The sequence below is a fragment of the Nymphalis io genome, chromosome 22, assembly GCF_905147045.1.
Source record: "Nymphalis io chromosome 22, ilAglIoxx1.1, whole genome shotgun sequence".
Taxonomy (NCBI): domain Eukaryota; kingdom Metazoa; phylum Arthropoda; class Insecta; order Lepidoptera; family Nymphalidae; genus Nymphalis; species Nymphalis io.
This window is the reverse complement of record NC_065909.1, coordinates 9,202,034-9,227,812: the sequence shown is the minus strand read 5'-3', so window position 1 is coordinate 9,227,812 and position 25,779 is coordinate 9,202,034. Positions and strand designations below refer to the sequence as shown.

Genomic DNA, 25,779 nt, shown 5'->3' with positions numbered 1-25,779 from the left:
GCAATGTCCCAACACTTACAGGCGGTTTCTAAGCCCTAAGTGCTCATGGCGTGAAACAGGCGTAAGGCATCTTGCGGGCCGGCGGGGGTGGCTAGTGCAGAACATTCTTCCCGACTGTACTAGCTGTCGTCGCGTTTGGAATGTACTATCACTTACCATCAGTTGGAGTAGAGTCATTTGCCTTCTCGGAAGATATATAAAAAACAGCACGTGTTCGATACTTAGGTAACCTGAACAATATACAAACGAAATTTCGAGCATAACTTTCACTGCTTATACAATTGAACATCCATTGAGCTGTATGATCCATTTAAGTCAAAAAAATCACTCAATATTATTGGTCGTATTATGAAAAAAAGTAAATAGCGAAATCATCATGTTTCAGAATAAAATACGAAATTGTAATAAAACAAGTCTCATGTTCCGTCGCTAGCAGCTGACGGTGCAAAAAGTTGTATTATACTGCACTCCGCAACTTTGATATTTGACTCAATGTTTATGTTATGTAGTTGTTTTATCACAGACTTATTTCAGCAAAATTAAAATTTTTAAATTACACGAGTTTTTTATGTATAATTATACATACAATAATATTATAAATACGAGTTACTGTCTATTACACTTCATGACTAAAACACTGAACTGATTTTGATGAAGTTTGATATGAAGCAAGCTTGAATCTCTAAGGGGGACTTAGTCTACTTTTTTATACTTTTAGCAAAACTTCGGGCGAAACTAGTACATTATAAATAATTAGTGTTTAATATAAAAAAATATCACTTTCTATGAAATACCGGAATTAATTCAAAGTATCAGTGAAAAATTAAAAACACGTACAATAAATGTTTATATATTTTAACTTCTTAGCATTTGATAAAATTAATTAATGTTTAGATAAATAAATCATTGCTTAAGTTTTGATGTATGCTGCCACATTTTGCTCATAAATATTGTTATAGTAAGATTCTAGGGCCTTTCTTAATGTACTTGTTATTACACTGCCTGGAACAGTCTGCCAGGAACAGAACCTTGGCTAAACTTAGCAATCAAATAACTTATAAAATAAACTACCAAACGCTGCTAATAAGCTTTACATATTATAGCAAAATCATACTAATTTTAATCTTACTTGTCACCAGGAGCTAGCTGCTGCAACACCAACACAGCGAAACTGGCGCGGGATTCTCATAGCACTACTGGTGATCGCAGCTGTGCTGGGATTGATAGTATTCAGCATAGCACTGTTGACTCCAGCTGGTGACGATGGCAGAGGACGTGGTAGAAGGCCAACTCTCGCTGACGTTCTGACTGACCATTATAAGCCATTTAATGGTACATGGCTATCAGGTAAGAACTACTTATTACCTTATACCTGACGTAGTTACTGTACATGTAAGTGACAAATAACAAGCATGAAGAAAACATATAGGGAATTGAAACGATATTTATTGCATTCCGCTTACTCGTCGTTCATCTCACTCGGTATGAGGAAGTTAACACGTAATCTATAAAATGAGTGAACTCATTTACTGAGATGAGCATCTTGCTGCTCATGGGTGAGCGAGACGGAGTACAAAAAATTAAAAGTATATACATAGAACATAATATCATGTTATTAATATAACTGTATTTACAAAACCAATTGAATAATAACAATATTATTAAATTAATATTAAGTCATATTCCAATTTCTTATATTTTATATGGTTAAATATTACTTCTTAGGCTAAATCTCTTTCAGGTGACAGTGTTTTTTTTCACAAAACACCTATTATTATTTATAAACTTTGTTCAGCGAGTGATTATTTAAACAAAGCTGTGTTTTTGTTTTAGAATGTCAAATATATAATGTCAGGTAAAGTGTTATATGTGTAACTACACAGCGGCTAAGTAACATTTATAAGAAAGGCCCTTAATAAAATAATAATAAATAATAATAATATGGTGGGACATTATTCACACACAGCCATCTGATCCCAAACTAAGCAGAGCTTATACTGTGGAAACCAGACAACTGATATACTACATATATTACTTTTCTTTTGTAAATACATACTTATATAGATAATTACACCCAGACTCAGGACAATCAGACATGTTCATGGACACAAATGTCTGTTCTGAGTGGGAATCGAACCCACAACCTTCGGCGTGAAAGGTAAGTATCTACCAACCACGCCAACCGGCCCGTCAGAATTATATGTTATGTTTAAACTACAATATAAACTAATATTATAATGAATTGTATGATGCGTGGACAGGCGGACACGCAGATCCTCTTTTCGAACATATACGATCGAGGATTGACTACTAAGACAATAGAAATTTTTATCTTGTGACATTGTGCTTACAGTTTGCGATCATACTTTCTCTAAGCCATTTTTTACGGCTCATTGAGTCATAATGCTTTTTCTTTCAAATGAAACAACTTTAAAACGGTATCAAAACACGTTCCATTACTCTGAAACTTCCGGGATCTTCGTTTCCTTTTGCGTCTTTTATTTCAATTATCATTTGCTTTTCACATCAATTTTCTTTTTACTCTAAAAGTATTTTCATTATTTGTTCGAAGCGTACTATTTTTATTTCTTCTCTAAGGAATAAACTACTACGTTTATTAAATAAACTGAAGTCTATGATTGATACCAATAGCACCAGTATTGCCGTCAATCCATTTATCACGTCCGTAGTCATCGATTGAATTGATGAAATAATCGTCGAAGCCCATTTGTCAGCTCTTCAATTAATCCATACATTACGTGATCGATCAGTCATCAATAACACCGTCAACGATTCCTGGGATGATCGGCTTATTGACACCTTACCTGCGCTAAATAGTTCCGAATTAAGATACTTATATAATCGAATTCAAAGACCTAAGTAGTTTTTCCAGTACTATATTAGTTCCAGTTGAAAATGTTTATTAACAAAGATTTTTTTTTACATTAAAAACTTAGATAAATACAAATAACAATGCGCGGTTTCTATACTTCAGCATTTTCCAATGCGGCTCCAACTCTTGAGATTATTTCCCTGTTATGAGACGGAACCATATATCAATGGATATAACGAGCCACAATAGAACCGGTCTCCAGAGAATCGATGTCAGTCTATCTCAGGTGTATCGTCACGACTGATTCCAGAGGACTTAAACTATGTACCTACATACTAATTTAGATGCCAAACCACGAACAATATTCTCGAAAGCTATTGGACGCATACTTGATGAATTTTAAGGCAAAAAGATTTTTGAAAGCTTTAGATTGAACTTTTGAAAATTATAAAGTTTTAAAAAGGTTACCGTAAGAAATACATAATTTTACGCTTTTTGTTTTTATTTTTACAACAATGTTTTGCCTGTACTTAAAATCTCATTACGTCTAGTTAACTTTGTCATAGATGCAATATCTCGTAACTGCGACTCACTCGCGCTTAATAACTTAAATTGATATTTGCTGTTTATAATATTACGGTGTTCATTAGTCGTAGTTCTTAAGGAAATACTTCAAAATTGCCTATAAAATCTACATACACTAATAATATTTATTATTTAGTGGATTTTATATTTACGTAAATTAACTTATTTGTGTTAATTTCTTTTAGTCATATATAATAATAACCTACTATACAAACACACCTAAATAAATTATAATTTGTATTTTCTTCAAATATTATACAAGGTCTTACACAGGCCGATCAAATATTGACTACCTACCTCGTTGATCAAGTTAAGGATTTTTTTTATAGTCGCAGACATCTTGATAGATGTCTTACGCACAAATCCAGCTCCAGCCAATAAATATTATTGGACTGTTCCGTGCTTCAGATCAATAAATAATTAATTTTATATAATAACAATTAATTAAATGTGTATTACAATTAAATTATACTTAAATGTATAATTTAATTATAATATTAAATTAATTTTATAAGTTTTGTTATGAGTGTTAGTAGATAAAAATGATTAGATTGGGATGGTAATGACCGTAACCGTAACAGCCTGTGAATGTCCCACTGCTGGGCTAAAGGCCTCCTCTCCTCTTTTTGAGGAGAAGGTTTGGAGCTTATTCCACCACGCTGCTCCAATGCGGGAAATAACTAGTGACTTTAAGAATATACCGATACGCTTCAGTAAGTAAAATAAAATATTTTTTTTTTTTTTAAAACGGAACGGTAGTTTAAATTCCTTATTAACTGGCGATAAAAAACGACATTTGTGTTAGTATGTACATTGATTGTTCTTTTGTTCTTGGCTGCCTCGTTGGTCTAGTGGCTTGACGTAAAGCCGCAAACCCGGAGGTCCTCGATTTAATTCCCAGGTCGGGCCAGTATAAAGTTATTGGGTTGTTCTGTCAGAAAATTTTCAGTAGTAGCCTGGAGTCTGGAAGTCGGAAATGTGTACACTCCCATGCCTCGGAAAGTGCGTAAAGCCGTTTGGTCCTGCGCCTGAACTCTTTCCGGTCGTGTCGGATAGGTGTCCCATCGGATTATGAGAGTTAGGGAATAGAGCGTGGAAATATAGGTGGTGTTTGCGCACACACTTGTGCACTATAATATCTCCTGCGTAGTTGACTAATCTCTATTGAGATTGGCCGCAGTGGCCGAAATCGGTCTGGAGGACATTATTATTATTATTGATTGTTCTATTAAAAAAAAAACATTTTGAACAATTCGGAATTTATAATATTTTACAATTATATGTAAGGCATTCGCTAGGTGCAAAGCAACTAAATGAGGTTTACGGTGCTGTGTCGGTTTTAGATGAAAACTACATGCGACGCGACACGTACATTGTTTTGAAATACTTTTGGAATTTTTCATATCTTCTTATTTGTCTATTATATGTCAATGGACAGTCTTTGCTACAAACGACAACCCTCCTGTAGCGCACTAGTCGAGATGAAAGAAATTTTCTTGCAATTATTAATATCGACGAGAAATTCTCAAAAGGAGTACTCTATTAAATTAAATTCAGTTTCGCTTTGAGGAAAAAAAGTATTATCTTTTATTTTTATCATAAAAGAAAACCGCATTGTTAATAAATTTACTCCCTGGAGTTACATGCTTTATCGTTAACAGTTATGATGCAGAAATAAAATAACAGGAGTAATTAGATAACCTGCTTCTATCGGATGGAATCCGGCTACATATATAATCGAAATTCAACAATATGATGAAATAAGTCCTGATGGTAAGTTGACGGCCCATAGACATTGGCGCTGTCAGAAATATTAAACATTATTATAACGCCAAAGCGCCAATGTTGGAAACAAAGATATTATGTCATTTTTGCCTGTAATTAAACTTCGTCACTTACCCTTCCTACCGAAACACAATAGTACTGAGTACTGCGGTTTGGTGATAGAATATCCGGTGGATGGTACCTACCCAGACGCGTACACAAAACCGTACCACCAAGTAAACCTAAATATAAAAACAAAATTGTTGTAAGAGAGAATATATTGGCCCAACAGTGGGAAATTACGACATCATACCCTTTCTAAAGCTCACTGAAACCTTCAATACCAATAACCAAGATAATCATAACATGATTTCACTTTTTAGAAAAGTCCTTTTACATAATGAAAAACAATTCTGATATAAAAAAAAATATTCAAAGAAAAATCGTAGAGAATACGAAGCACAATACATTGAACTCGATCCTCTAAAAGACCCAAATTAGTAAAACCGCAAACCTATCCGTTAAGCCGGGAGAGGAAACAAATGTAGCCAAAAATTATTTATAGCTGTCCTAAATGCTTACAAATAACGTAAAAATCTCCCCTCAGTCTAATGTCCCCTTCGAAGGAGAATAAGTCGATAGCCGTTTGTGATTTTAATTGGTTTTAAAATGTATCTTTTCATATTTAATTGTCGAGGTGACTTCTACAAAGTCCATGTAGTTTACCAAAAATATGCGGTAACATTTATTTACAGGGAAACCGCATTACGAAAACCCATCATTATTATTAAATAACTTTATTGCACACTAACAAGGAAAAAAAAACGTGACGTGGTCGCTCACAATGGGCCTCATAAGAAGGCTCAAGTTCACTCAAAGGGCAATGGAGAGGGCTATGCTCGGAGTTTTTCTGCGAGATCGAATCAGAAATGATGAAATCCGCAGGCGAACCAAAGTAACCGACATGGCCCGAAGAATTGCTAAATTTAAGTGGCAGTGGGCGGGGCACATTGCTCGCAGAACCGACGGCCGCTGGGGCAGAAAGATTCTCGAGTGGCGACCACGAACCGGAAGACGCAGCGTGGGGCCTGCCCTACAAGGTGGACCGACGACTTCGAACGAGTCGCGGGAAGCCGTTGGATGCGGGCAGCGCAAGATCGGCCAACGTGGAAATCCTTGAGGGAGGCCTTTGTCCAGCAGTGGACGTCTTTCGGCTGATATGATGATGAACAAGGAAAAAAAATACAAATGCAAATAAAAAAAAACAAAAGCTTAAGAATAGTCATGCTATATAAACATAATTGCGGACTGTAATATGATGCATGCAAGGGACGGTCTTATCACTCAAGTAATGATCTTTTTTAGACAACCCTGCATTAAGACACTTACCACACTACCCATTTGTGTGAGAAGTAAATATCTCCTTACAATATAATTGGAATATAACTACGTGAGTATTGAATGCGTTAATTTTAATTAATTTTGACAAATGCCTTTGAGTTTCGCCTTTGAATGAGATGACACATACATACAATACCACCTTGATTCTCTAATTATTATACTGGCTTATTATTGGCAACGGAAATACCATTGACTGTATGAGAAAATGATTTAAGTATGTATTTATATCGATAGCCGAGACGGCCTAGTGGGTAGAACGCGTGAATCTTAACCGATGATCGTGTGTTCAAACACGGACAATCACCATTGAATTTTCATGTGCTTAATCTGTGTTCATAATTCATCTCCTGCTTGACGGTGATGGAAAACTTCGTAAGGAAACCTGCATGTGTCTAATTTCACTGAAATTCTGTCACATGTGTATTCCACCAACCCGCATTGGAGCAGAGTGATGGAATAAGCTTCAAACCTTCTCCTCAAAAGGGAGAGAAAGCCTTAGGCCAGCAGTAAGACATTAATATGCTATTACTGTTATGTATGTATGATACAATGACCATCAACAGACGTATGTTGTTTATGTACTGATCATCAATTCGTCAATATTTTTTAAAGTATCATAGGTAGGCGAACCTGCAAATGTACCACCTAGTGGCAAGGTATCACCACCGCTCATAGACATTGGCATCATAATTATCATCTATTACATCTCCAAGTGGTACTGGTGGTAGAGCTTTGCGCAAGCTCGCCTGGGTAGGTACCACCCACTCATAGATTAGCGGTAGATATTCTACCGCAAATCCTCGTCCTTGCCTTATAGACATCCAAAAAAAAAACTGAAAAGGAAACTAAAAGACCACTAAGAAAACTTAATTTTATATTACGTATTTTGGTGTTAGGCAAAAAGAGATAAAAAAAAACATTGTATATAAAGTTAAAAAAAATGTACTATATTTGCACACACTCTTGTTCTCAATAATATCTCCTGCGCAGTGGGCCAATCACCGGTCAGAAGAAAATATGATAGCTTATATACATATACTTTCATATCTTTTTAATCAATAAACGCCGGTCGCACTTTGTACAACGAATGTATTTTGAAATATCCCCCAATAAAGAGAAAAACCGAATTCAAATCAAAGAGACGTGAATATTCAGCAGAAAAAGAGAAATGATCGCTCCAGAACTTGTTGAAACTTACTTCAACTCGACCCGTTGTAATTTGAAATACGTAACAGACAAAGTAATATCACCCTTATTGCTTTTGCATTAAAATCTCTGAAATTAAGGTTTATTTACGAATACAAATTATTATTATCGATGTTGGCAATAGGCAAATGATAAAAAATTCATTGAAAAACATAAATGAATTGAAATGAGTTAAAAAACAATATTTGCATTCGACATTAAATAATATAATTATAGCTAAAATATCCATTGATAATTTCCCTATTTATTATGCTATGATTACCATTAATGAGAACAACCCATGCATCATTTATAACACCATCAAAAAGCAACGTTTCGACATAATAACTTGAGTATGTCAGTGGTATAAAGTGTATTGCTAACTTAAGAATAGGGCATCTACAATATGTATTGAATGGTTCGTTTTTAAATAACACAAAGATTTTTATTAAAAATATTGACTAAAAACTTCTCATTTTGTTGGATCTTGATGAACTTGCGTTATAATATATGAATAGCCTAAAACGTTATTCAATGAGCAATTAATTAATCGAATTAGTTCAAGTATAGTTGATATATCAAAGGAACGAAGAAAACAAGTCTTATATAAATGGAAAAACATAAACATTTGTTATCTAAGAGAAGCTAATTAGGGTTAACTGGATAACAGGCTAAACTCCTTGACGACGTTGAGCTATTTTTGATAGGAGAAAATCATCAACGTGTTAATGTTAACAGTATATCTAAAGCCTAAGTAAAGCCGAGATGGCTTAGTGGTTAGAATGCGTGAATCTTATCCGATGATTGTGGGTTCAAAACCGGGCAAATTTTCATGTGCTTAATTAGTGTTCATAATTCATCTTGTGCTTGACGGTGAAGGAAAACATCGTGAGGAAACCTGCATGTGTCTAATTTCATTTAAATTCTGCCACATGTGTATTCTACCAACCCGCATTGGAGCAGCTTGGTGGAATAAGCTCCAAACCTTCTCCCCAAAAAGGGAGAGGAGGCCTTAGCCCAGCAGTGGGACATTAACAGGCTGTTACTGATACCTGTAGCTACATGTTAAGCATTTTCAAGGGTTGTATTTTATTATAAGTAAAAAAACATCAATAATATCATCTATTGTTTAATTTTTTACATATGCACGTATTGAATAATTAATATAGATAATAATGGGCTGCCTTTAGTGATTTCTTTGTAATCTTTTCGTTTTATTTTTGTAACAATACAAAACTCTCGGCTCTTACTTCATTTTATTTCCGCGAAATCCCGACCATACCTAATATAAATATTTATTGTTAAGTCAGTCACTACCTAGCTGTTGAGACGAGACGACTACGCAAAAAAATTTACAGCGCTTTTTATTAATATTGTATTAATCATATTTTTAAAATAACTATCTTATATTCTTCAGAATGATTTGTAAAACATGTGTAACATGAAAAATTATATAAATACAATATTGCCGGTCATTTTAAATCGAAAAAGCATAGAAAATTTATCGGGCACAGGAGAGGCTTATAAGGGACGTACGGGTGAAATCTGTTTTTTTTTTTCTGCCTTTAGGCGCCGCACAAATGAATTTAGAATTGAAGAAAGAATTTATTATTTACGATTTAGTGACTCTCGTGTTTTGCGCGAATCGGTATTTCATTCCGCTTATATCGTTAGAACTTACGTGTCCCACCCGTTACATTTTCTTTTACTGTATAATTTAACTACAGCTTGTATTATCACTTTAACTTTACAAAACTCTTGTAAATATTTGAGCGGGAATATTAAATATAAACTGTCTTGTGAAGTTCTCAACGTTTCAATAAGGCATGTCGTTGCAAGAATGCGTTTGAACATCAAAGACAAAGTTGATTACTTGTATGAGCACTATAGTTATGTGCTCCAGCTTTGTCTGAATTTAAATATATGTACAAGTATATTTAAATTCAGTCAACTAAACATACATTATATATTGTATAAATATATTATAAAGAATACATAGATCGTTCAACTGCTGCTTTTCATGGGCTTTTTACCCGTAGGGTAATAGAACTGTTCAGGTACATTTTTTAGAAAAAAATGTTAGATATCCAAACGCTAGGCTTTCCTTTTGGATGTATGGAACCTTGTATTCTGGTCCCATTTATATAAGTCGAGATGGCCTAGTGGTTAGAACGCGTGAATCTTAACCGATGATCGTGGGTTCAAACCCGGGCAAGCACCACTGAATTTTCATGTGCTTAATTTGTGTTTATAATTTATCTCGTGCTTGACGGTGAAGGAAAACATCGTGAGGAAACCTGCATGTGTCTAATTTCATTGAAATTCTGTCACATGTGTACTCTACCAACCCGCAATGGAGCAGCGTGGTAGAATAAGCTCCAAACCTTCTCCTCAAAAGGGAGAGGAGGCCTTAGCCCAGCAGTGGGACATTAAAAGGCTGTTACTGTACTGTTACTGTTATATAATATTTAGATTGGACCGAGAGAGGTCTATACCCGGCGTTGGGTTAAAGAATTCTGTGAATGTTGATAATGATGATGATATTATGAACCAAAAAAACATCCTTTAAATATCCAAATAACAAATCTCATAACTGATTTCTACTGAAGTTTCTTAATAAAAGAATTATAGAATCATTTCAAAACCACGTTATCGTTTCATCTCAGAACTTCAAAGCAACAAAGACCTTGTAACAATGGTTCGATGGAACTAATTAAAGGAAGAACTACAAAAGTTTGCTAATATAAACTTCTATTCCAACAAAAGATTCAAAATAATGAAATCAAAGTTAAATATTACAATTGTATTGCTCTCGTGTTTAAATATACCAAAATATACTAATTAAGAATAAAAATATATGCATTTTATATACATCAAAATAATATATAAAATAGATAAATGGAATATTAACCTTTCTTTACATCGCCTCTTGGACTTGTGGTTACACTGGCTCACTCACCCTTGAAATTGGAACACAACAGTTGAAAGCACTGCAGTGTGGAGGTAGAATATCTGATAAGTCGGACCAAGATGTGCTTGCACAAAGCCCTACACTAAATAAAGTATATTTTTTCCGAATCAATATAACATTGGAACCTTCAAGACAGGAGCTGTCTTCCATATATTTTTTTTATAGAATAGTTAGATGGGCGAGTGTTTTGAGAGTAAGTGCTCACCAATTCCAATAGATATCGACATTGTAAGAAATGTTAACCATCGCTTACATCGCCAATGCGCCACCAACATTGGGAACTGTGATGTTACGTCCCTTGTCCCTGCAATTACACTTGCTCACTCACCCTTCAAACCGGAACACAACAATATTAAGTACTGCTGTTTTGCGGTAAGATATCTGATGAGTGGGTGGTACCTACCCAGACGAGCTTGCACAAAGCCCTATCACTAGTTAGTTAAAAATAATATATATGTATCTATATCGCGTAGTAGATAGTCGTGTTCGTATGATGTTGTATATAGTCTGCTATGTACTATACGACTGTGCATTTTATATCATTTTTATATTGTGTAATAATCGTCTTATAATTTATTTCAATTTCAAATTAATTATAAATACTGATTTATTTAAAAAGATCTAATGCTTGTTCAAATTTTAATATTGAACTGAGATTAACTCGGTCTATGGTTTATTGGATAAACCATATTGTATCCAAAGAGGTCGCTTTTATTCCAGAAAGTAAATGGGTACCCAAGCGAATCAAATTCCCCACCACAGTTCTGAACATAGCTCGCAATGACGAAAGAGACACACCAATAGACCTCAGAATAATAAAACTGAAGGTCACACTGCCCTTGGCTCATATCCAAAGAGTGTCCGTTTGATAAGAAACGCTCGTTGTTGTTGTATAGTCTATCTATAGTGATGTCCGGACCTCACAGGGGTATAATAAAGGTTTATTATTTGACCAAACACAGAGAGTATTGGACAAGATTGATAAACCCGAATATCGCGATGTCATTTCATTTCATTTTCATTCTGAATGACTTGGACCATATTATATTCATAATTTATATACTTATATAAAATAATAAAGAAATTAATGTTATTAAATAAAATATATAACTAATTAATATTTGGCTAATCGTACTTCTCATTTTTTCTAGTCGCTAGATGAGTTTAAATTAGAAAAATGATCCTTAAAACCAATGATACAATAAAACATACTATTTTATTACTATATAAAAATTCTGTTCTTTTGTTTCTAGAATCTGAACCTAAAAAATCTGAGTTTTACTCAGTGCCATAATCCAGCCGTAAATTCATAATAAGCACTAAAAGTTACACAACGCTTAACTTTTCCCTCGGAACTAAATACGAACAAAGTTGAAAAAAAATCATTAATAATATTTAGATAAAACTTCAAATGTGCTTAGCTTAGTGTAAGTAACTACATAGCTGAATCATGAACAACCCATTTTATCATATTTTTTCACCTTTTTAAAAGTTTCACTATATCTACCCACCAACACTTATACTTCCTATTGCATTGTTATTTGTTCCCAGTGTATTGAGTGAGCCATAACATATATATATATATATTATATGTTATGGCTCACTATATAGTATATACTAAATGCTATTTATTTGCTGACGATCTCAAGTTGTTTAGACCTGTATCCACTGTTTCAGTTGCCATACTTCTGCAAAGAGATTTAAATAGTTTGGTCTCATGGTGTCACGTCAACGACATGAGCTTAAACACAGAAAAATGTTTTGTTATACGGTTCAGTAGGAAAAAAACCACTCTCGTTAGGTCGTACACCATCAACGGACATTTGCTTGCAGAGGTGGACAATGAGGGTGAGTTAGGCATAATTTTAGACTCTAAACTGCGATTTCATCTTCATGTGGACACTATAGTAACTAAGGCTTTCAAGGCTTTGGATTTTGTCAGATTAAATCTCAGACTAAAATTACTTTATACACTGCTTTAGTTCGCAGTATTTTAGAATACGGTAGCATTGTATGGAATCCTCATTACGATATTTGCAAGAATAGACTTGAAAGTGTACAAAAAAGTTTCTTATGGCATTTATCTTAGGCAAAATTTAGCTAAAAAGCTGCCAAGTTACGAAGATAGACGCTCACATTTTCAGCTTCTTTCTCTTTACGATCGTAGACGCGTCCTCGATAACATTTTTCTATATAAGTTATTGAACGAAACAATCGACTGTAGTTACGTCCTTTCTAAAATTATGATTCGTGCTCCTAAAAAGGCCACTGGACCATCTGTGCATACTCCCTTTGTTGAAAAACTTACTCACTCCCGACAGGGGCGCTACTCTCCAATGAACCTGTTCATTGGAGAGTAGCGCCCCTAATCTAATCTATCTATCTAATCTACGACTAATCATCGATTTTAATAATATCTACAAAACGCTCAATAATATGATTAACAATAAGAAAGTGTCAAACAAAGCTCATATAATTGATATTTTTAATGATGATTTGAATCAGTTTCGTAAAAAAATATCTTTTTTTTTCTCAATAATAATGTACAAAAAAAATGCATAAATTTTTGTTTTTAACGTCTTTTTCTTTATGTATAAATGCACCTCTTAGTTTTGTTTGCTTTTAATCAATAATTAAGATTCAAAAATTTTAAATGTTCTCAGATATTTATATTTTATTTTATTTTATACCAATCAAGTGATAATTTTATAATAATTTAATTGTTAATGTCTTTTCTATTTGTTATAAATATTTTGATTTTTAAAATTTTTATTTTTTTGTTAACTCGAAATGTTGACATATTTTGTAACACCTATAATTTAGGAGACACTTGATTTGTATAACGTCATGTTTAAAGACTCAATTGTATTTATTAGTTTACTTCTTGTTGGTGTTGATATTATAATAAATTAAAATTAAAAATTAAATTATAGGTAGGCGGACGGGCAAATGGGCCACCTGATTTTAAGCAGTCACCACCGCTCATAGAAATAATAAAAATAGTAATATATAATATCCAGGGACATATTCACACACGGCCATCTGATCCCAAACTAAGCAGAGCGTGTACTCTGAAACCAGACAACTGATATACTACATTACTACTTTCCTTTTGTAAATACATACTTACATAGATAATTACACCCAAATTCAGGACAAACAGACATGTTCATGCACACAAATGTCTGTCCTGGGTGGAAATCGAACCCACAACCTTCGGCGTGAAAGGCAATTATCTACCAACTGGTGTACCATTGTCCAAATGCCTGTAGTAACACTGGCTCACTCACCATTCAAACCGGAACGCAATAATACCAAGTACTGCTGTTTTGTGGTAGAATATCTGATGAGTGGGCGGGAGACGGGCTTGCGCAGAAAACTACCCAGTAAATATTCTTTCAGGATAATAATACCTCAGATAGTTTTACACAAAGTTTAATTACCGTAACAATATTCTTTGAAACTTGGCTCATTACGAACAAAGCCTACGCAGCCTAGCAATTAGAAGTTTTAATCGAGCATTATCGTAAATTTTAACTTATATAATTGTTATCCGATTACGACGCTACCTTAAAATGTTATGAATAACGGGATATTTGTTTTATAATGTCCAGTAAATATTAGTAGTATTTAAATTAATAAGAGTGTGTGTAGTTGTAATAAATAGATTCTTATGGCTTTTTCTGAACTCCTAATAAAATGTATGCAAATTTAATTATAATCGGTTGAATGGTTAAGACGTGACAGCGTACCAAACTAATAATAATAAAAAAAAACAAACAAAATCATTTTCACATTTAAAACATTAGTAAGGACTAGATTTCTTCCGTGGCTTAGTCATGAAAAATGATGACAGGCAGCTGGAAATCGGTTCAGGGATTTCGCTGTGAATACGTAACAGTCAGACAAACTTACTTTCCTAATTATAATATTGGTATAGATGGTGGAAAGTTAATTCTAAAAATTATCTTTTACAACTTTTTATTTCTTGATAAAAATACGATTCATATTACATATGAAAACATAATTCTATAATAACAATCTCTGAACATTTACCTGGTCAGTTGTATCTTCCAATGAAGCTAATATAATAATGAAGCTAATATAAAATATAATATACGATCAAACGAACTTATCGAAGTTAAGTCACAATCAAAAAAACATAATGGTAAATCTCTAAAACATGAATGAAGTGACAAGTGACAGTTCAATAGAATAAGTAACCAGCCAGTATTAAAAAAAGGAGGTTGAATTACCGATTGAAAATCGATTCTCTAAACGTACGGAAAGTGCCTTTAGGATAAAAGGACTGATACGAATACGTTCATGAGTATTCTCTTAAGGGATAGCGGGATATGATCTTCATAAGATCTATATTTGCTCAATAGCTCTAAAAGGGTTTTTAGTGCGTCTAGCAATTTCTCTGTCTTGTCTGTGAGGAGGTCTTTGACTTATTATAATGTAAATAAACACACAAGACGGTAACACTTTAAATCCCTTAGAGATCTTAAGCTAAGATAGTTGGCGCATTGACGGCGTAAGAAGTCACTTACATTTTTTAAATAAACTTTATTATTTTAAGTTTATTTTAAAAATGCAAATACTACACTTTGATCTTAGCCAAAAGGCCGAGAAGCGAAGATCAAACCCGGGCAAGCGCCACTGAAACTTCATGTGCTTAATATGTGATTATAATTCATCTCGTGCTTTACGTTAGAATTCTGGTTAACATTCCACGCGATCATAATTTCCGAAGACATTATTAAAACAAACCGAGATTGCCTAGTGGTTAGAATGCGTGAATCTTATACGATGATCGTGGGTTCACACCCAGGTAAGCACCACTGTCATGTCACCATTTTCATGTGCTTAATTTGTGTTTATAATTCATCTCGTGCTTGATGGTGAAGGAAAACATCGTGAGGAAATCTGCATCTGTCTAATTTCACTGAAATTCCACAACATGTGTATTCCACCAACCCGCATTGGAGCAGCGTGGTGGAATAAGCTCCAAACCTTCTCCTCAAAAAGAGGAGTAAAAATGCAAGCCATTTCTTTAATTTGTATAAAAGAAAAATATCAAAAATTGTAATCCAAGTAATCTGAAAACAATAGTTAATTTATATTAAGTCTCATAATAAAAATGGACGGATATTTCAAGGCACTTCAAATCTAGGGCAATCTAAATATTAAAGATATTTCACTCACAGACATCATTTAAATACTTACTTGATAAAACTAGCATTGTTAGCTTAATGTAAATGCTAAGTTAAATTATTCTTATCGGCTTTAAATCCAGATGGAAATTTTTATCATAATAATTATTTCGAAAATGTTGAATTGTAAGATATATTCAATCAAAAATGCTACAACAAATACATCAAGTTAAATCAAGGATGAAGTTAAATATTTCCCAACATAATCTAGATACCTGTAAATAAAATTAAAATTTTAATTTAGACTGAACCAAGATGTTACCGACTAAGTATAAGAAACTTAAAACCATCTGTTCGCAGTTGTTATTATACTTGGGATATTTTTGACAACAGTTAATTAAAATTAAATAGCAAATCCGCTGCTATTCAGTATAAGTGAAGAAAAAAGAAAAAAGACGTCATGCAGGAAAAAGAAACACTAAAATATTTAATCGAAACGAAAGGAGTAAGCGTGAATTAATAGTGAACGATGAAAATGTTTTATTGTTATAAAAATAAAACAAAAGTGATTTACAAATCCCTAATGTCAGCCATAGATTATGAATAATTATATAATTATTAATCCAGTTTTTATTTTAATAATATATAGCATTCAGAGTATAAACATGAAAAAATATATATAATATGTGGGAATTTCGTGATTTCGTTAGTTATATATATATGTACATAATTATTATACATACAATATTTTATTTTTAATCTTGAACTTCATTTACTCGTGCAAAATAAAGTCGCATATTATTAAATAATATTAGCAATTTTGCTTTATACTTTATTGCGAGAAATATTAACCATCCCTTACACCGTCAATACGCCACCAACCTTGAGTACTGAGATGTGTGCCTTGTGCCGGTCGTTACACTGGCTTGCTCACCCTTGGAATTAATACGACAACCTAAGTATTGCTGTATGTGATGAGTGGGTTGTGCACACCCAGACGAGCTTGCACAAAACCCTACCAAGTAAAAAGTTCTCTGAACAAACGCCTCATGATCTTTTAAGCACTAACTTCAGTAAGTAATGAACTAGTATAGCTTTAAAGACTTGAAAGTTTAAGTAAGAAGCGGAATATTTTAATTTGAAGAGCTGTTAGTCGTGACATGAATATTCGATTACTACGAATGAACGGAACGAAGATCTCGCTAAGATTTTTGCATATTTGACCGTTTTAAATGAAACTTTTAATACAATGAAAAAGCTATTTAAATAGTTTTCTTCTTTCTTAAAAGATACAGATATTATTAATGTTATACTTATACGTAACTAATATTCTTAAGACTTATTTACTCTGTCCATATGGTTATTCGCTTTTTGACAGCTGGAACTAGTGAGTGTAGTGATACAATTTTGATTATCGATTCGATTATTGATACTTTAATTGGTATGTATGTACCGATTATCGATCGATTATTTTAGTTGTCAAATAAAAATTACCTTTATTTTGTTGGTGGCTTCTATCCTTTGTGTTTTAATTATTAAATAAGCAATATTGCAAGCATTAAATATTAAATAATTCAATTTTCCAGGTTTTTATTGTAAATAATAAAGTACTCTAAATACTCTAAACTCGCGGAGTTTACTGTACTCCATAAGCTGTCTAGATGTAGGTAGCCCGATAGGCTTATCATCGGGTCGTCATAGTAGCACATGCAAGTGATTGTACCCCCCATTGAGACGGAGTGGATAGCCCTGGTGTCGGTGAGTCCCACATAAACGGCGAGATGAAAAAGGGTTCTACTAGTTTTATTTGAAAAAATACTTTTTGTGTTAAATTGTCCATATATTAGGAAAATACATGGATAAAAGCTATCATATTATATATAGAATTGAAATATAAACTTATAAAACATTGTGCAAAGTCAGCTACCTCTGCAATGGGCAAAAATCGGTCGATGTCGTTGACCACAACAGGTGCACCGTCCGTCGTCGGGCAAAATAGTAAAAAGAGAATAACAAAAATAAAAGTACGATGGCGGTTTAAGCTCGAATATAAAATATAAAATGAAAAAGAGAACGCGAAAGTGATATCGTTAAACATATTTTATTCAATTAGATCATATTGTATTATTATTGATAATATATTCCTGTAAGATTACATTAAATGTAAAGCTACAAGCGTTTCAAAATCTATACTGGGAAAAATAAATACTAGAACCGGCAACTCAGTATTGACACTCAGTAGTTACATTGGATAAACCTGAACCCAGGACCTCGGGGTTTCCGGTCTTATAAGTAGCCACTAGACTAATGGTTCAAGTCTAGTTGAGGTACTTTCAACTTGTAAATTTTAAAATGAAATTTAGGGCTTTTTTTCTTTTCGATCGAAGTAGCGAAGTAATAGTAGTATGGATTTTTTGTTGAAACTAGAGTTGAAATTCAAGTTTCACTTTGTCTTCCTTCTCAGTGCTTTCTTCTTCTTCTAAATTGTTGCAGGTTCTGCGAAGCAACCCCAAGTGCTCTGGTATCTCTAAGTTTCAGGACAATCATTGTGAGTTTTCTAATGGTATCAAATGAAGATAGTACTAATGAAAAATGTGTCTTATTTTCTTCTTAATTCGGTCCACTTTTCGAATGAACACATAAAAAGTATCTTAAAATATCACTGCTTGATAGTAGTAGATATGTGTGATAGTCATATTACAAAAGCTGAATATGTAAAAACTTACAAAAATAATGACTTTAATTGAAGAGAAAAATGTTGTTTTCGTAAAATAATAAAAAAAATTTTATGAAAACTTCTAAAGTTTTAACAATCTAACTATATAATAATATCCTAGTGTTTTATATGACAATTACTTTAACAAGGAATCTGGACTCCTGAGCACAATATCATTGCAATAAAAAATTACGAGCTATAATACAACCGAGATGGCCCTGTGGTAGAGCGCGTTAATCTTAACCGATGATCGTGGAATCAAAGCCAAGCAAGCATCACTGAATTTTCATGTGCTTAATTTGTGTTTATATTTCATCTCGTGCTTTACGGTGAAGGAAAACACCGCACTGGAGCAGCGTGGTGGAATAAGCTCCAAACCTTCCTCAAAAAAGGGAGAGGAGTTCTTTAGCCCAGCAGTGGGACACTCAGACTGTTACGGATAATACAACCTTTAAGTAACTTAATTACTCCTCAATAACGTTACATATAGATCTCGTCGCAACGCTTCATGCTTCTAGAGGTGCCACTTTAAACTGCATATAGTATTGAAGTTAGTATGTCCTGTGTTAGTATACACGTATACGCTTTGTATGCTATAATAAGTTCAAACTATATAACACAATTGTTTGATCAAAATAGTAAATTCATTTATCATTAACGTCTTTATGACAAACAAATATACAAACTGTTCTCAACGGATCCGTTTTGATATTCCACAAATCGTGCCAGCTTATCGTGGAACGGAATACAAATATACTTTTTGCATAAAATTTCGATTACTTGTCGTTAACGATGACATTATGAGGTACTTTTACGGCGAGCGACTACTTTAGGGTTCGGTAACGTAAGATAAAAATCCCGGTGAAACTTTATTATGCATTTGTAAGTCCGTCTACTGATACAAAGATTTATATATATATTTTTTACAATTAATAGGCAAGCGTTTGACCGTTGACTTGCCTGATGTTAAGCATCGACACGGTCTAGGATGTAGCACGCTTGCCTATAAGAAACCTGTTTACTCTGGATTTGAAGACACCAACATTGCTATATGTCAGGAAATACGGACTCAGGCAAAGCATTCCATAATTTCGCAGTGCGAATGATGAATGTAGATTCAAAGCACTTCGTACGTAGGCGGGGAATTTCCACTGTGCACCTACGGTGCTTTGGTCGCGTTTGCCTTTATGTAAGGTTTTTTTTGCTTAATAAAATATTTAAATGATATGTCAATTCATAAAAAAACACCTCAGCCAAAAGACTGTTTTTTTTTTACTTTTTTTATTATAATAAGTAGGTGGACTAGTAAATGGGCCAAATGATTTTAAGCGGCCACTACCAACATAGGTGCTGTAAGAAATAATAACCATTCTTTACGTCGACAAACTGCCACCCACCTTAGGAACTAAGAAGTTATATTTTTCGTACCTGTAGTTACACTGGCTACTCATCCTCCAAACTAGAACACAACAATACTATGTAATGTTGTTTAGCGGTTGAATATGTGACTATTTACACTGTATTTACTCGTATCCTATATATATGTATATCTTTCAAGATAGATGTATGTAATTATTAAAATATATATACAGATCGAATTATTAACTAATTAAAATGGAGCTACAATAAAATTACGGCGAGGGAAGGGAAGCATGAAGTTTTTTTCCGTTACATCGCAATCACGATTCATTGGACAAAAACTGAACCAGTCCCATCATCAGAGAGGCGATGTATGTTATTTAATAATTTAAAATGTGTATCTGCTAATTTGACAGACCGCTACGATATAATCCACTTTTCACAACGGTGATAACTTCGCGTCAAACAAATTTCATGATAATTGACTCTTAAAAATATTTGCTGTTAGTCCAATTCATTAAATATTTAAAAAATATGAACTACTAAAACGAATAAGCTATAGTCTACTGTTATAGAAGAAGCACCATTATTGCTTAACGTAGCGACATTTGCACTATTCTTTCTCGTACTTCCGTAATTAAAATGAATACAAATAATTTATTGATAAAAGAAACCAAAACCTACATCAAATATTTTAGAGAATATCCAGTGAGGTTGATACAACTGTTACAATATAATTAAACAACAAAGTTCCGCTCGCTACCCTCGGCGTCGATACTTCGACTGCCCAACCAGCCAGCGGATCGTATAATGTGTGTTAAGCGGTGAGTCATACACTACGAGTATATATACAGTAATTACTTAATATACAGGGATTCTGTGAATATAAAACTGCTGCATTAAGGCTATCTATTATCTCTTTACTTCGGTTTGAGTGTCGAGACACAAAGCGCTAATTAAGGATATTAAAATTCAGTGATGTATGCCCGGGATTGTACCTATATCTTCGGTAAAGATTCACGTCTTTCATCCAAAAACTATCTCGGTGCTCCTTAAATAACATTTTTTGTAAAAAAAAAAACAAGTAACTACTTAGTTTCTTGCCGATTCTTCTCGGTAGAATCCACATTCCGAACTGGTAACGCTTGACGATTCAAAAGTACTTGTAAAAGTGTATTTGAATAAAAAATATTTCGATTTTGATTGATTTTGATTTTGTAAAAATAAAATAAACTTTATTAATACAGCGTTTATATATAAGTCATTAATTGCGATGATTACGCGACACATTGCAGAAGGTCTAAAAATATATGCTATTTATTCACTGTACGGAACCTATCATATATGTACTTCGCTTCGGTCGTTTTGTTTCCCGATTCTGACGTTTTACCTCGTCCAACTGCCGGCGGGGACACAGCGCGATGTAGTGCCTCACAGTTATTTATTATCAGTAAGTCATGTGCTACCAATATTATAACTGTAATGGTTCTTACAAGTCTATCTACAATGAATTCTGCCTGTGAGTTTGTACATTTAAACTTTATAATAGATTTTGAAAGACATCCTTTTATATATTCTAGATATTATTACTACATAACAGTAACAGCCTGTTAATGTCCCACTGCTGGGCTAAGGCCTCCTCTCCCTTTTGAGGAGAAGGTTTGGAAATTATTCTACCACGCTGCTCCAATGCGGTTTGGTACTACATAGATACTACATATTATAAATTAATATTCCCCGCCGGCCGTCTGTCTGCCTGAACGAGAACTCAAAAAGTACCGAATGAATTATCAAATAATTTCCACCAATGGACAGAGTGATCCATGAGGAATTTATAGGTGTAGATTCTTTGAAGTTTTATGTGAATGTGACGAAAATTGTTAAAGTCTGAAAAAATAACGCCAATTCGGAGCTTTACTAAGGTGCGCCACGTAATCTAATAAAGTTATATGTACTATGATATAAAAGCTTAATGTAAATCTTTTTCGATTCGTAAATTCGGGATGGGTAGTCATAAAATGAATATATTATTGTTATTCTTTTACTGTCAAACAATTCACATACTTTTAAAACATAACTCACGAGACTACGGAACTACGAGATTTATGAATCAATCCGTCATTCGGGTTATCAATAATCTAAACCGAACCTAATATAACTTTTGATTGAATTTCGAAATGTTTTTAACAAAACTTCACCATGTAGCCTTAAACAAGTAAATATAAATCAAATTTAAAACTCGCTACAGAACAATTCATGACCGTAGGGAGAGGATGAATAGAACGCTAGCAATATTTTCCCGTTGACATGTAATTTCGATTCTTTGGGTGACCAATTTATAAAACCAAGGAACACCATTACACCGCGATCAATTGTGGTTATTTTTAGTTTTGATTTGTATACTTATTTATGTCACAAGAACTAGTGTTATATGAGCGCGTGCTTAAAATTGTTCCTGCAAAATTCATCTTATTTACTGTACTAGGTCTCGTCGAAAGCCCGTCGGTACCTATCACCTACTCATTATATGTCCTACCACCAAGCAAGACATAGTATTAGTTTGTTCCGGTTTGAAGCGTGCGTGTCCCAGCGTAACAACAGGTTCAAGGCAAATTGGTGATGTAAGGTATGGGTAATATTCCTAACAGAGCCAATATCAATGGTGACCACATGTCCATAGATGGCTCATTTGCCGATGTGCTTAACTAAATCAAATGAAAAAAAAAGTAAAACTGGAATGTTGGCACCCAGCCCAAGCCTTTGAGGAAATCGATTAAAAAACCTTGAAAATTTTCCAAAGCTAAAAAACCACTCTTGTTAAAGTAGCTTTGAGTTTTTATTTCAATATTTTAAGTTAATATAAAACACTTTTGCTATGTAGGTGGACATACAATATATACAAGTGTACATACGAGTTGATGAGACTCGTGCAGGCTAACTCGCGATGTTTTTCATCTCTGAATAGCGAACCACAGATAAAAAGCAAATAAAAACCTCAACGGCACTTGTCCATATGAAATCGACCTTTGATTTGTATTCGGATTTTAACTATTTTATTCGGGTACTTACGGCGACCATACGTTTTTATGTTTATCATTTTATATTATAGTATATGTATATATCCTACTAATATTATTGACGCGAAAGCTTGTGAGGATCTTCGATACTCTTTCACGCAAAAACTACTCAAGAGATTTGGATATCATTTAGGGCCTACGCGTTTAATCAGGGTTACTAAACACATAGGCTACACCCCTTCCCTCATAGGCGGTAGTCGCAGGTGGAAGTTAGTATTAGAAATGGATATTGGTGTTTTTTGGCCTGCCGAAAGCCGAGATGGCCCTGTGGTAAGAACGCGTGAATCTTAACCGATGATTGTGGGTTCAAACCCGGGCAAGCACTACTGAATTTTCATGTGCTTAATTTGTGATTATAATTCATCTCGTGCTTTACGTAGAGGAAAACATCGTGAGGAAACCTGCATGTGTCTAATTTCACTGAAATTCTGCCACATGTGAATTCTACCAACCCGCATTGGAGCAGCGTGGTGGAATAAGCTCCAAACCTTCTCCTCAAAAAGAGGAGAGGAGGCCTTTAGCCCAGCAGTGGGACATTCACAGGCTGTTACGGTACGGTTACGGTATTGGTGTTTTTTAAATTAATAATCTTGGACACGGTTATACTGATATGTATATATATGAACATATATCTATATGTAAGTGTGTGTGTATATGATTTGCAATTGCAAAGCTACGCTTACAACAATATGACCAAGCGAAATAAATAAAATGAACGTATATAGTGTTATCACCATACGTAGTGTTTCTTTATTGTTTATCGAAGAAAAAAACACTCATTCATATACCTCGATAAAACGCTTAATTATTTCAAAATGCATATGTCAGAATGTAATAATAATAATTAATTAAATGGAACTCCTAAACATTAAGTGGAAAATTTAGCCACAACTGTAAGCCAGCCAGGTTGAATTGTCAAAAAGCCAATCCCCGCGGACGACAATCCATACGTGACTCGAGTTGCCAACCTAAATACAAGTGCTAAACCACGTCCTGTACTTATTAGGTTACGCAGTGTAAGGTACAATGATGCTTCCATTTCAGCTTTTTTGAATTTCAACAAGACTACTAGACTAGTTAATCTCAAGTCGTTTTGGAATTTATGACCCACAAAAACCCATTTATTTATCTGAACATTTAACATCGAACAATAAGGTTCTAGATATTTCTTCGGATATCGTATCGTTTTACTTGGATGGGATTTTTTATTCGCAAAGGTAAAAATAATCAAGCATGAATAATAAAAATATAATAATCCTCTAAACCTAATAATTTGATAAGAATCTTTAACTTTGTGACGTGTAGTTGGATTAAGATATTTGAAATTTAGCATCATGTACGAAAATAAATATGTGACATAACGCCCGGCAGATGTGCAATATCTAAATTGATGGTTACGTCAGGTCATTTACGTTAGTTAAATAATTAAATAAATATAATAAGTATATTGCAACGATATGTAGTATATAGTGTAGCCACAGAACAGACAAGGAAGTATCACATATGGTTCAAACGAAACCTTCTTCAAATAATTAACCTTCGTAAACGTTAGAATTCGTGTTGAATTCTGTAAATACGGAAACTTTTAAGATAAATTTGAATTTAAAATACTCTGTAAGCACTGCTATAAGCGTTTTAATACAGATTATAAATATATAAACACAATGTTCAAACTCAATGATATCTCCAAAAACTCCAATACCTTTTGGAATTTCTTTGACAGTGAAAAAATAAGCGAGTTTCGAGATAGAAGCATTTAACGCTTTTATGAATTTAGACAACACAAATGATATAAAATTTGTTATTTAGTAATACTGTTTTCCTTTTAATTTTTAATTTATTTTATCAAATTTATATTTTGTTGATAATGTGTGGTGATTCGAGTAAGCTTTTCTTTCGAATTGGATCAAAATATTCTAGTAATTCGATTTTAAATAATCTTATTAGTTCTGAAAAAAAACATTTTTTCACGTACTTAGCACCTATCATCAAACATATAACTGTTTTTATGTACTTATAATCTATACAATACAATAAATTCATAATCAACACACGCGGTAGCGTGTCAAGCCAAGTTCAAGCTAACAGAACTGGCGAGCACCGTGAGTAATATTACACGAACCATTTGGAGCCACTTTTTATCCCCTCGTAACTCAAAAAATATTTCACATAAACATGTCAAATTTTCTCATATATTGAGACCTGTAAGATACATATGTGTTCTTAATTTCATAAAAATACCTCAAATGGTTATTTAGATATTAACGTCCAAAAATCCTCATTTTTACCACTGACTGACCTATCGATCAAAACATTAACCTAGTTCGAAATGACCTAAAAAATTCAAATTTGGCATCCAGATAAGCAGTTAGGTGGGGAATATAAAGGAATAAATCAGAAACTAGTAAATGTTTATCATTTTATTATAATTTTTCAATTAATTGATTTTATTAGGAACACTTTCTTATAGTGCCTGTAATGTAAGAATCTTCACGTGGAGTGAAATACCACCCTTTTTTTTTTTAATCCAAGCTTATTTTTTAAGCTAGTTTTAGTATACATTTTTATTATATTATATTATAGCCTTCACAAGTTCTAAAGCTGAAGCTGTTATTTTATTCTTTCGAATTTGGCTTTGTAGAAACTAGCCATCGATTATAGGGCTCTGCCATGACTGTTTAAGTAGGTACTTAATATATATAATAATTTGTATATGAGAACTAGCCAAGTCA

General features: G+C 33.6%; 1 protein-coding gene and 1 pseudogene across 1 annotated transcript in view; one reads left to right on the top strand and one right to left on the bottom strand.

The window, feature by feature from the left end:
- LOC126777159 (inactive dipeptidyl peptidase 10) overlaps positions 1-25,779 on the top strand; it is a 184,045-nt gene that overhangs the window by 77,001 nt on the left and 81,265 nt on the right. Inside the window, exon 2 of the mRNA XM_050500092.1 lies at positions 1,140-1,347. Coding sequence (XP_050356049.1) covers positions 1,140-1,347 — 208 coding nt within the window. The remainder of the gene's footprint in view (positions 1-1,139; positions 1,348-25,779) is intronic.
- Positions 15,256-15,379, bottom strand: LOC126777402 (U2 spliceosomal RNA; annotated as a pseudogene).